Source organism: Eurytemora carolleeae, unplaced genomic scaffold (assembly GCF_000591075.1).
Source record: "Eurytemora carolleeae unplaced genomic scaffold, Eaff_2.0 scaffold637, whole genome shotgun sequence".
Classification (NCBI taxonomy): domain Eukaryota; kingdom Metazoa; phylum Arthropoda; class Copepoda; order Calanoida; family Temoridae; genus Eurytemora; species Eurytemora carolleeae.
The window spans coordinates 58285-72977 of record NW_019396534.1 but is presented as its reverse complement, the minus strand read 5'-3'; the positions used below and the strand labels follow the sequence as shown (position 1 = coordinate 72977).

Below are 14693 nucleotides of genomic sequence, written 5' to 3'. Positions count from 1 at the left end.
AGAGTACTGTAAATCACTGTAGTAAACACCGAAAGCTTAGTTGAGGGTAAGGTACAAAAAAGAAACTGGGAACTTTCATTTAAATGAATTTTTTTTTATTTCCGCTTCAGTGTCCTTGTTTGTTTTTAAAAGGCGTACAATATCAAAATCAAATATGATAAAATATGATATGATAAAATATGCTTATCCCAAGTAAAAATCTAAAATAAAAAGCTCGTCGCTCATATATTTATATATATGTTAGCTATAGCTGGCCAAACGGCTAAACCAAATTGGCCGATTTTTTAGGAAACCCATGGGCACCAACGTTGGGCACTAGCCTGAAAAAAAGATTCGTTTTTTCCATATATTTTCTCTAGGCGACAAATGTTAGAAAGTAACAAATATAAAGAAAAATATTATTTAGAAAGGAATTGAGTCTTTGCCACAAACCCTGATTTTTAAATCCCTTTATTTTTAGAACACAATGTCGTAGACCTTAAATATTTCAAACTATGAATTGCCTTAGTTCAAGTGATCTAAGTTTGAAATATAAAAGGTTTCCACCAATAGGTTGTCAAGATATAAGCATTAGAAAATTTGAGTTTGTGACAAAAACTCAATTCCTTTAATAACTTTTCAGATTGCTATGGAACCTTTTAAACGTCCAAAAGCTCTGATAAACGAACCAAAACTGTAGCTTTGGCATCTTCTCTTGAATTCAACGGAGCGATTAAGCTGGAGAAGTGTAAGGTTTACACAGACTGTTTCTAAAGTATGGTTAGTATAAAACTAATAAAAGTAGAAAAAGAAAGTTGAAGTTACTGTAGCTACAGCCTAATGGAAATACAGACCTTTATAAAATTCATATATCTATATAATAAAACTATTCATACATATATGTTGCGTATAGTCGGCCAAACGGCCGAACCAATTGGGCTGAATTTTTTTTATGGACACTCTTGTGTGGCCAGGGGGGGTGTTTTAGGCTTAAAAAATCGAATATATTTTTTTTCGTGACCCACCAGCCCCTGTACTAGCTACAGTAGCTACAGCTATAGTTGACCCACCAGCCCCTGTACTAGCTACAGTAGCTAGACCTATAGTTGACCCACCAGCCCCTGTACTAGCTACAGTAGCTACAGCTATAGTTGACCCACCAGCCCCTGTACTAGCTACAGTAATGAGTCTGTGTGAATATATTTTGATATTACAAAACAGACAACATATTTATAATGTGGCCAAATCAGAATCTGGATATGTAAAAAAGAAATCTAAGTATAATTCGCTCAAATATAGATTAGGACACATTTACTTTTTCATAAAAAAAATTTTCACAGGCAACGCTGGGCCCTTCATATATATATATATATACATATATATATATTCATAACAACCAGAAGTTGATGTCAAATCATCAATTCTTAACCCTAAACAATATACGTACATAAAAGGAGTCTTGGCCAAAAATCAAATTCTAGAATCCCTATATCGACTTCGCAACTTGATGCTGTAATCCTTTGATATTTTAAAACTATATTATTTGATCTAACAGAGTTTGAAATATCCAAGGTCTACGACATTGGATTGAAAAGATACAGGGATAAGAAAATAAGAGTTTGTGACATAGACTCAATTTCATGACATGACACAAGGTTTATGTTTTCCTATATTAAATCGGAAATTTGTCTAGAAACATGGAAATCTGTTCAGATTTAATTCAGGCACTCTGGCATCAACTATAGTTTTTATAGATACACCCTGTTCATAGCTAATATCTATAGGATGGGGATGGGAGGGGATGCATATGTGGAGAATGGGGAGGATGTGGAGGATGGGGAGGATGGGGAGGGTTGGGATGGTGAGAATGGGAAGGATGGGGAAGATGGGGAGGATGGGGAGGGTTGGGATGGTGGGAGGGTGTTGAGGTTTGGAGGATGGGAGGATTGGGAGGATGGGGAGGATGGGAGGATGGGAAGGATGGGAGGATGGGAAGGATGAGAGGATGGGTACCAGGTATGAGTTGGTTCCAGGTGTGGCCTCTATAACTCCTCTCAACTCTAGAGTCCTCTGTCCTCCAGGCTCTCCTCCTCTAGTAGTATAAACTAACCTCTACTGGAGGATGATGTATCCTCTAGAAATCTATCATCCATCAACCAATCCTCCTGAACTTGACATACAGCTTATCCAGGTCTAATGGATCACCCTGACATCTTACGGAGAAAAATTGAAGGTAAAACTACGGTACATGAGTGTACAGTTTATACACAAATAGACGATATAACAGTTTTTGATAGAGAAACACTACAGCGTAATAAATCACGTACAATAAACAAATAAAACTAGAATTGGTCCTATAGTAAAATGTCGTGTTATTGGTATATTTGAACGTAATGAAAGATTTGTACATATTGGTATACATTCATTATACCCTAGGATCAATATAGGTTTATATAAATACGCAGTTGCCATAATATAACAAATATATTATTACATAGTTGAATACAGAACCCAAACCTTGGCACTGTACTGTACTAGTTCTTTTGTACGCAAATGTACGCAATCTAACTTATTCAGAAATAAAAAACTTATATTTTGGATATTCTATGTAAAGTACTGTTAGATTTTTTTTCCCTATTTGAACAGAGCCTTTGCCACAAGCTCAAATTGTCTTATCAATTTATCTTTGCAACCTGATGATATTGAACTAATAGAATTCATGTTTTGAAATATCTAAGGTCTATGCCATTGGGTTGCAAAGATGCAGAGTTTGTGGAAAATTATATTTCTTCCTATTTTTATCATTCTAATTCGCCTAATTTTGGAGTCAGGAATATTTTTATCTTGACAATCAATTTTTAATTTTTTTTTTGCGGGCAAAATTTTGCACGGAAACACTTTTATTTTCGAGATGAAATTTATATTTATGCATTAGAATATGAGACATCAAGTAATACATATCTATGTTCTCTTATGAAAAAAAATGTTTTCCCATCCAAAATCTTTCATCGTCCCAAAAGTTTGAAATATTTTGAGGAATTTCCAAAGAATAATCACTAGAATTCAAACCATGAGTTTTCTTCTTATTTTCAAGTTGTTGGTGCAATTTTACTTTAATTTTTGTCTTTCATCCATTTCTGCCATCTGATATATTTTTGTAATTTTACCTTTTACTAATTTTATGTTTTCGAATATAGAGACTTAATAACATGAAAATCTGCTTTTAACGAGATATTTTAGGAGTACATTATTGCTTCTAGATATAAATACATAATGAATAACAAGTAGTGCTGGGCGTCGTTCCTGAGGAACGATTGTTCTTTCAGGAGAACGAATGGAACGATCAAGAAAGATCCCATCGCGTCATTTCAAAAAAAGAACGAACGCTATAGAACGCGACCTTAAAAATGAACGATTTGTAAAGGAAGGGAACGGAATTTTTTGAAAAGAACGTTTAAAATCAGAAACTCGTTCTTATTATCAAGAACGCACTCTAAGTCGGGAACGCATTTTAAATCAGGAACAAGCATATTAAAGGAGAGAAAGATGAGTAGGTCTTCTCTGGTTCCATGGAATCCGACGCTCTAAAATTTGTATTTTATAATCCTACTTTGGGGATTTCATCCTCTGCAATATAATAAATAGTTTTGTGGCAGCACATTATAGATTGAAACATATTGTAGTGTGCACTTTTGAAACTGTGCAGTTTGCGTTGAATTTAATTTAATATTTTCAAAAAGTTTTGACATTTTACAAATTTTTAGCTTATTTGGCGGTGAAAATTATTTAACATTTGACTCTCAATATATGATAAGTACTTCTGGCATTCATTTAAAAAGTATCACAGTAGAGCAAATATACATATTTATTATTTTCAAATATATGAAAACTGAAAATTTCTCCGTCTGTAACACATGACAATGAAACTTCACTGCCATTGGTGGGAGTTCTGGTCACGTAATACAGACGTATTAATCATATTATCAATTATGAAAAATTATTATATTCAAATAAATTTCTCGAAACAGGAACATCAGATAGAACTAGTATAGATCTCGATCAACTCCTGAAGTTCTTAGGTTTCAGCCTATACCCCCTTTAATTTTTTTAATACAGTCCCTCTCCATTCTATCGATATATATTTTGTGACCCAAACTTAACTTCGTTAATAATAAAAAGTTCTGACTAACTTTCTATTCCTGTTTTACCACAGTCATTATATCAATACTTTAATAGATATTACTGTCTAATCCTTGGATATTTATGTTCATTAAGAAAAATACCCATTATTGATTTTATAAACTACTAGCTGAATTGCCGGCGTTGTCAGTGGAATTTTGCCCTACAGCTACAGCTAACATATATACACTTATATTCATATTTATCTGCGGAGAGCTTTGTTATATAATATATATATAAATATCTATTTTACGTTTGTTTTCCAGTAACATTCTTTTAATACTCAATTTAGGTTTCAATGCACAATACCTTTTTTTCGATTTCAGGAAAGTTTTACCAAATTTTGCAAAAACTTGCTTTTGAGAATAATAAAAAATTATGTTATACATTGACTAGTAAAAAACTACCCATTGAGAAAATGCACAACTTCTGCAGGAGTTTTGATATACAATACATGCGATAAGATTGGTTAAGCTAACCTGCCAGAGATCAATGAATATTCAACAATTATAAAAAAATAATTTCCAATTTAATATTTGATTTTATCCAGAATTCTGAGGTTAATGAGCTTTTTTAATGACAGAAAGGTGGATAAGATGGAACTCTGTGTCCCTGGAAGGACGGTTAAATCAAGCTAAATATTTACAAAAACATCGGAAAGAGAAAAAGATAGATTCAGACTTCAATACTGTCGTTTTTTCATCTACACTTGTATGCGTAAACAATACCCAGGAAGTTTTGTGTTGTGAATCTCAGGAACAAGCATTGAGTGGGAGCTAGGGTTCCAGCGAACGAAACGTTTCGCGAAAAAATGCAAAGAAATGCAAAAATATTTTTGTTCGTAATTCGCAAACCTTTTCGCGAAATTTCGCATTTTTTCGCGAAAATGAATGAAGCAAAAAATGCGAAAACAAAGCGAAATTTCGTTAAAAAATGTTAGCTAAAAATGTTTTCGCGGTATACAACACCTAAATCGGACTTATACCGATATACAACACTTATACCAAAATGAAGGAATCACGCATTTATCTCCCATTTAAAAGTGCTCACATTGGATATTGAGATCAAACATCTACCGTATTCTTCTCACACATAAGTTCCTAGCTCAAGGGTGAAAAGTACTTTCTACATCTATCTCTTTATCCAGGGGCGTACTTAGGAATTTGTCCCTGGGTGGGGGGGGGGGGGGCTTTGTTTTGCTATTTCTAGGTTGGTTCATCACCCATTGGGAATTCAAAACCCCTTGGAAACTATAGATCTCACTGATCCAGGAGGGGCTGAGCCCCCCTCCTTAATATTTATCTTACTGGATGGATGTGGGTTAAGTAAAGACCGTTTACTACTACGTTGGAAAAGAAATATGAACCTGTCTCGGAAAGTACAAAGTAGGGTCTATATATATCCACATTCCTTAACCAATACCAATTCTGTCTGGATTCTAGAGACTACTCCTGGTTTTACAGAAGGACGGGTCAACCAGAGCCGGAAATGGATTCTTTACCACAAACTCTGAGACATACCTTATATTCTTTACAGTTTAGAATAGGAAATAATCATAACTTATAAAGTGTCCAACTGGGAAATGTAGTTAACTCTGTGATAATATGACAATCTGATGATTGAGTGGCCAAGACTAAAACTTTTGTATTTTTTACATGTATGCAGGGTGTCCCAAGAGATGTAAGAATTTCTATATTTTCTTTATTCCGCGTGACATTACATTTTTGTAGTATTCTAGTTAAAATGGTTAAAATTACTAGTCTTGGGATTTCCAAAATGTGGTTTACCATTTTTGCGCCTTCAAGATTGACGGAGATATTAAGAAATCTGTCCAGATTCTAATTTATTAAACAACAACGAAATATTAAATATCTCCATAAATTTTACAGATACAAAGAAGGCAGACCACTTTTTAAAATGCTCAGAAGACGTTCTGTCTTTTTTTTGACACATTCTTTGACATTTAGCCACCAATCAAATACGATTTTAAAGTGATCTCGTATGCCCATGTTTATTGGGACACCCTGTACTGTACATAAACCGTCAGGACATTTGTTGGAAAAAGTACGCTAGATTCTGACGTGTGTATTTAGCTTAATCAACTACACTGATCAGTGTTATTAGGTGCAGTACGTGGAAAAGGGATATGAAAATAAACTAACATTTTGTGGGGGGAGGGGTGGTTTTATTCATGGTCTAAATTTGGGTTATATAAAGAATTGTAACTTTTTCTTCACCTTAATTGTACATGATAAAATGGTAAATGAAGACAACTTCTCATAATTATACAGTGCTCCCCAAAATAAAATGATAAGTATTGACTACTTTTCAAAATATACACTACAGTGCTCCCAAATTAAAATAATAATCATTGAAAACTTCTCTTAAATATACACTGCTCCTCAAAGTAATATGGTAAATGATGACTACTTTACATAAATATACAGTGCTCACCAAAATAATATGGTAAGCACAGACGACTTCTTTAAATATACAGTGCTCCTCAAAGTAATATGGCAAATGATGACTACTTTACATAAATATACAGTGCTCACCAAAATGATATGGTAAGCCTAGACGACGGCTCATAAATATACAGTGCTTTCCAAAATAATCTTCTTTTCTCACTTTCTCTTTCTTCCTTTCTTTCTCTTCTTATTTCTTCCTTCCATTTACAGCAACATACAGTAATAAAATGGTGAAGTGAAGACAAATTTTCTCTAATATGCAATCTTTTTTCAAGAAGCACTTATATTTATGAAAAGTAATCATCATTTACCATATTATTTTGGGGAGCATTGTATATTTATGAAAATTAGTTGTCTTTATTTACCATTTTATAATTTATGATTAAGGTGAAGAAAAAGCTACAACTCTTTTTATAACCCAAATAGACCATGTATAACCCCCCCCCCACGAAATTTTTGTTTATTTTCATTTCCCTTTTCCACGTACTGCAACTAATAACAATGATCAGTGTAGTTGACTAAGCTAAATACACACGTCAGAATCTAGCTTACATTTTCCTCCAAATGTCCTGACGGGGTACATAATAGCAATGATAGAGAAGAGTTGGTTTGAGGGGAGGGGGATGTTTATATCAAGCATTGAACTCAATATCATTCTTCCGAACGGCTAAGCCGATTTGGTTTGAATCTGGGGTCAAACCTCGCGCGGATGAAAATGGTCTTTAGAAATTTTATTGAATCTTAAATTTTCGAATTCTCCAATAAAAGCAATTAATCTGAAACATTTTCATCATTGTTAAATTGTGAATTATTTACGAGGTCGAGAACCTAATCCCGTTCAACCAGCTGTAAAAAGTCAACATATTTACTAAGAAAAGTATCATTGACAGCACATAATTAAACCTTCTCTTTTTAATGAGTGGCTCCCAATAAACGTCGCGACTGAGTTCAAATTTTATATGCAGGATCTTGCAAAATAATTTTAGAAATAATCATAAATTGAGAACATTCTAAATTTGCCACAGGACAAAAAATATATCAATATCATGAAAAATAAACAAGGAGCAAAGAAGGTATATCTAAAATAAATTTTAAACACATGTTATCATTTGGCCCATTTTAACATATCATTTTTAAAGATCAATATGGGAATCAAATGCCAACGATACCATTGAAAGCTTTGTCGGATCAAATATGAATTACATATCAATGTTAATAATTTTAAAATCTGGGTTTTTCTTTAAAAATATCTTCCTCATTATTAATTAATTCGTGCAAAAACTAATTTTGCATTTTTGTATATACAATATATTTATCATTAATAATTAAAGGTGTTTTCTCAATGCTTAGTGAATATATTTATATATATATATATATATAATCTGTAGGCTGCTGTATAGAAATATGTATAGTGCTATGATGTATGAACAAAGTCATACATGAAGTTTTCTATATATTCCTACCTTACATACACACACTTTATTCAATTATATATCAATATCTTCTTATGTATATATTGTACATCGACTATACTCTATACATTAGATATAATGAATAAATAATAAACATCATAGATATATTCAGAAAAATAAGTCTCGCATATCAAAAAATCTATTTCTGGAAGAATGTTATTTTATCGTGTTTATTTATTAACTGATAATTCTTAAACATTTTTTTATATTTTGATAATTTTAGAGTATTTAAGGATAAAATTCATTGATTTAATCAAATAATCTGAATATTGGTACAATTAATCACATTAATTAAATCAAGTTTTCGCAAAATCAAAATCCTTATCTTTGCAACCAAATATCGAGAATTTCATATATTTAAAACTATGAACTCTTTTTCATCAAACAATCACGATAATAACAAGTTTGAAATATCAAAGGTTTACACAATCAGGTTGAAAAGATATGGGGATTAGAAAATTTACGTTTGTGACAAAGACTGAATTCCTTAGTCTACGTCTTGAGGGTTCAAATAGACACATAGTTAGAACATTAAGTTTTTTTTGTCACAGATTCAGATTTCTTGTGTAATTTTTCAAATTATGGTCATTGGCAGGTTTAAAGTTGAGCTAATTTTCAAAAAAGAAGATGGACTTAAATATACAGGGTTACCCACAAACGCAACTTAAATATACAGCCTACAGGGTTACCCACAAACACGACTTAAATATACAGGGTTACCCTCAAACACGACTTAAATATACAGGGTTACCCACAAACACGACTTAAATATAGAGAGTTACCCACAAACACGACTTGAATATACAGGGTTACTCTCAAACACGACTTAAATATAGATGGTTACCCACAAACACTACTTAAATATAGAGGGTTACCCACAAACACGACTTAAATATACAGGGATACCCTCAAACACGACTTAAATATAGAGGGTTACCCACAAACACGACTTAAAACTCTTTAAATAAAATCTGCTGCCTTGAATGTGGTCTTTAAATGCAGCTTAATTATTTAATAATCTGGAAAAGAGAGAAAAAAGTTTAGGCTTGAATAAAATAAAATAACAGTATAAATTCCGTACAGTCGTCTCTGCAGTCTAATTCTTTGGTAGTTAATTAACCCTGTATATAAATTTCAATCTTGAATGATAAATGAGAAAATTACAATGTTTGAGTTTTTTAAAAGGTAACAAATTGTAAAGTTGAATTACAAAAGTCATTAAATCTTATTATGGAAACTTTAATTTTGTTGATTATTTCTTTAAATGTCAGGAATGTTAGTAAAACTCAAAACTTGTTTTCATTTGTATATTCTCCAGAGAACACTTCTCCAGAATCCCTAGACATCTAGATGGATACATTTCAACTAAAAGAAAGTCTCCGAAGAAAGAATTTGCAAAAGTATATCTCTCTCTTCTTTTGGCCCACAGCGTTATCATATCGTAAAATTATTCTTGTCAGTTTTTCTAGCTTTAGATATAATCTTTAAAGCATTTCTTTCATTGTAAAGTTATTGTAGAAATGAGAAATAGTAGAAAAGTGTCTTGTGCAATTTTTGCTTATAAGAAAAAATGGAGACATTCACAGAAATAAACACTTTCGTGTCAAAAAAACGACGTTATCTTCCACATTATTGATCAGGATTCACCGACAAAGATCAAACGACACAGGGTCAAACGACAAAGGGTCAAAAGTGCGACAAAGGGTCAAACGTCAAAAGGTCAAAATGATAAAAATATTTTTTGATTTCAATCATAGGAAACTCGCAACCCTCCTCTCAATTTTGTACATGGAGCTTTTATGTTAGAGATGGATATAATTGACCATGAGTCCGCAGCGCTCGGCCCAGAAAGTGTCTTAACCTAACCTAACCCTAAATAATAATAAATAAATACTAATTGTAACAGATGTCAAAATTAAAAAAATTTGCTCCTTTGTCGCATTTTTTGACCCTATGTCGTTTTACCCTTCGTCGTTTTACCCTTTGTCGCGCTTTTGACCCTTTGTCGTTTTACCCAGTGTCGTTTGACCTTTTGTCGTTTGACCCTGTGTCGTTTGACCCTTTGTCGGTGAACCTTGATCAGGTTAAGATTTCAAGGGTAATTGTAAATCTAGCATTCCTATCTTTGCAGGAGGGTCACTTAAATACACGCGCACAGTCCCTTTAAATCTGGAAATGTTGTCCATCTCTAACACTAATTAGATATATCTAACGTCTAAGACAGGTTGAACAGTTATATGGAAATTAGCGTAGATTCCCAGGCTTGAGATTCAAAAGTATTATTGCCCTTGAAAAGTTCTCATTCGCACATAAACCTACAAGTACCTGTCAAAAAATCTAAAGAAAGTTAAAGAAAATATAAATGCTCCATGCAGCTAAACTGCTACTTTGTGTCTGTCCAGTGCCATTAAATAATAGTATTCAGATAAATATTGGAGACATTTAAATGAATCTGACGTGAATGTGGTTTGTCTAATCTGACATGAATGTGGTTTGTCTAATCTGACGTGAATGTGGTTTGTCTAATCTGACGTGAATGTGGTTTGTCTAATCTGACGTGAATGTGGTTTGTCTAATTTGGCAGAAATGTTTGCTGCCAAATTACTGTTTACTCCTGGTCTAGACCTCAGTTTGGTAAAAGATGGAGGAGGGAAATTACAATAGATTTACCAGAATACATGTTCCAGAACCTTCCTTCAATACAAATAAATAAAGCCTTACTGACCATTAGGCATATTTTACTAAAGTAGTTATAAATGCGAAATTAAACATTGAGGCCCAAAATTCGATTGACTAAAATTTCTTCTGGCATACATTTGTATTGTAACAATTTAAGATAAAGTTGTAAGCAAACTTAAAACTGTAAAAACTTGTAAAAAAGCATATTTTATTTTAGATAGATAAAGTGTGGTGGTCAAGATGCCTCTTACATCGGCAATTCAGAGTGCCATGGCCATCCGCAATGAGCGGGAGCGTCGTGAGCAACGGCGACTCAGTAAAATCCGACGAGAAAGCGGAAGGCCAAGTATGGACGCGGAAATTGAAATCGCAATTGCTCCGAAGGAAAGTGATTCATCATCGGTGACAACATTTCACTTGGGAGTAGTGTTCATACTACTAGGTTAACCATCAACATAATACAGAATGACAACACTACTTAAGAGAATGCGGAAAAGGCAATGTACAATATAAGTTATTCCTTTTCTTTATCCCTGCAGTATCTAGACGTTGTTTACTAATGATTCTGTTCTATTCATCAAGAGTTGGTTCTTATATGGAGGCAAAATTATTTTTTTTCATTCATCGTCATTCAGGGTTGTCTGTAATATCGTTGATGGTATCTTTCAGGGTTCATAATGATCTTCTCGAGTATGATACCAAGCAGTATTATCGATGCAGACTGGAGTAGACTATTCGGTGTTGGAGTCTCATTTATATTCATAGGTAGGATATTTACTATTGGAGGAGAAAAATAAATATTCTTTCTTTTTATTTCTAGACAAATTATTCAGTGCCCGGTCCAAACTTCAAGACATAATAAATGGTTGATTTCCAGCAGCCGGATAATTTTTTTCCTCTGCGAAAACATAATTTTTCTCTTGTCGGTGTTTTTGTCTGTTTTAATGATATATAAGCCCTATTTTAAATATTAAATCACCCTGTTCTGCATCGGAATAATCCAGAATGTTTGTTTGTTTAGTTGTTTGCAGTTTACATTGTTCTGTGAAGTTTGCACTGGTATTGAGTTTGCAATGAAAAGATACGGTTTATCTTATTTATGAATATTTTCATTCAGAATAGTTTTTGAGAAGGCAATAATTTATCCAAAATCATTTCCCCAGGCCAAATACTGCATACAGAATATAGAAGTAATTTTCCTTTTCTTATTCCTGAGTTTGTGTACTTTCTACTGTCTATGCAGACAAAGAATAACAATTATCTGAGAAAATGGATTCAGATTGATGAGATCAATCTGTGTGAGGATGAGAGGTTAAGTGAATGGAAGAAGGTGNGGGGGGTAAAGAAGTATTGTGAGTTAAGAGAAGTCGGCTTGAAAGATATCTATATAAAGTTAGATTGCTGTGTTTGTAGGGATGGGAAATGGTGTAATTTGTTCTGTATTATGTTTGATATGAACACACTCTGAAACATGTCCAACTATCTAGGATTAATGATGGTAATGGTGAACCGTATTATAACTGCTCGAGAGGAGGAGGAACTAAGTAGGTATGTGAAACAACGTTTGTCCAGAACCAGATCAGGACATCCTTTTGTCAGGGATACAGACCCAGAGCAACCTCAACCACTTCCATCAGCGCTTAAAAAATCATGGCAAGGTCCTTCCCCATCTCCAAAGAGTCCTAAAGACAAAGTTACCTTCGCAGAGTTTAAAAATGAAGTATTCAGTGAGAATGAAAACAATTTACCGAGAAAACTCAGCGTTCCCCCTGATTTGACGGGTATTTTAAAAGAATCCGGAATAGTCGAGAATGGCACAAAGATTGTGCCAACAGTGACCCTTACAGACACATCTGAACTTGACAAGGAAGATAATTCATTGTCATCAGACAGACTTAGCCCCATTGCAGAAGCACAATCAGTTCCACTTATAAACATATGTGAAGCTTCGTCAGAGAGTCATATAGACTCAGATTTTGATGAACCTGAACCTGATGATTTCAAGGGAACTTTGGAATCAATTAATGGTGATAATGGTGATATCTTTTCTCCAACAAATGAAACTCAGGAAAATTTCAATACAATTTTATTATTCTAAAGTTTGGGGAAAACAAATTAATAATTAAATCTACTTCTTTTGTGAATAACAAACTTCTTTTTCTAAATCAATATATTGTGAGTCTTGAGAGTGGGTGAGGGTTAAATTCATAAACAACAGATCCATTAAAGGCCTGGTATAGTTTCTAAAATCAATATATTGTGAACCTTGAGAGTGGGTGAGGGTTAAATTCATAAACAACAGATCCATTAAAGGCCTGGTATAGTTTCTAAAAAAACTTTTACTTTTAGATTTTTTGTACCCGTATAATGTTTTTAGAATATTTTTTTTTCGACTCTGTTTTCGTTCTTGGATTGAATGAATTGAAAATTTAGAGATTACTTCCTGATCCTGAGGATTTAGTGGTTGGCAGGCAGAAGATTTACTAACTTGAAATCCCAGGATGAGACAGGCAAAAGTTCAAGAGAATGCAAAATCTAGAATTCTAAATTTCTCTCTCAACCAAATTCTTGGAGTTTACAGCATTTATAGCTTCTAGCTAAGAACTTCTAGAACCAAATATTTCTAGGTACTAGAAATGTAATATTCTAAGCATTCTAATTCAAAGAATCCAAAAAAGAAAAGACTTCTTTTCATCCTTTTTTGCAGCCATCCAATAATTCTAAAGCAATTTTTCCATTTAAATTTTTTTTTCTAGTTTCAGTTTTCCATAAAAATTATATACTGCATTTTTATTTGAGTATTTGTTTCCAATAGTTTACCTTATGATTATAATTCAAAGAAAAGTTATCCAATGGAAATCGTGATTAATCAAATAATTATATTATCTCTTTTCGTTAATAAAGCGAAAACCGAAAGGAACTTATTTAATGATCATAAATTTGCACTACGAGCATTTGAAAAGAAAATGAGATAATTTTAAATTTGTTTGATGAAACAAAGAATGAAAATTATCTATGATGATATCTTCATTCCTCTTTACCAATGCAAAATCTAACCCCTTTTAATAAACTTGTGACTTCAAAAGTTAAAAAGACTGGTTTTCATAACTTTTCTCTCAATGCAACATTATTTGTTTGAGTTTGTGTGTTTTTTTATCCTCAATGTGTATTAATATTTACTCCTTGTGAATGCTGAGATCGACTAAAAACCCTTTGCCAAAAAATATTAGCCTTAGCATTCATATTATTCAAAATCTTCGTTTCTATCAGATCTTTTTTTTCAATTCATTTATTGAAAATGTTAAATTGTATTAAAATTTTCACCTTAAGATCTAAAAGTGTAAACAGTAATTTAAAGATTATCAAGTTATTTTGTTTTTATTAAAAAATTTAAATCTTTTTGTAGATCTTCATATCTTTGATCCAAAATAGTCTGATACAAAGGAACTGAGTCTTTGTCACAAGCTCTGTTTTTCTAATCCCTGTATTTATGCAACCAGATGTTGTAGACCTTAGATATTTCACACTATATGTTAGATTAAAAAATTCAAGTTTGAAATATTAAAGGATTACGCCATCAAGTTGCAAATATAAAGGGAATCGAACAGTTTAGTTAGTGGCAAGAACTCAGTTCCTTTAGATTAATTTATTTTCTAAAAAATCAAAATATCTAAAAGCATAATTATTTCTAAATTTAAATTTTTTAAGTGAAAATGTTTTATTGGGACTAATTTTTCTAGTCTATCAAATGACCGAAATCTGAGTTCTTATATATATATATATATATATATATCAGTGAAAAGTATTTTTATTCTGTGTATATTATATATGCACAGTTTCTCCATATTCTCTCTTTACTTCCTTAGAAAAACCTACAAATGTGATTTTATATTTAAAAGTACATTATGTACTGTAC

The 14693-nt window shown here is 32.6% G+C and overlaps 1 protein-coding gene across 1 annotated transcript; it reads left to right on the top strand.

Moving 5' to 3' along the window:
- The first annotated feature begins 2052 nt into the window (after positions 1–2052).
- On the top strand, positions 2053–14288 carry LOC111705009 (uncharacterized). Its single transcript, XM_023477434.1, has 5 exons — positions 2053–2212; positions 10995–11219; positions 11447–11542; positions 12265–12845; positions 13211–14288. The coding sequence occupies exons 2-5, from the start codon at positions 11018–11020 to the stop codon at positions 13262–13264; spliced, it is 933 nt and encodes a 310-aa protein (XP_023333202.1). The 5' UTR covers positions 2053–2212; positions 10995–11017; the 3' UTR covers positions 13265–14288.
- Positions 14289–14693: the final 405 nt, after the last annotated feature.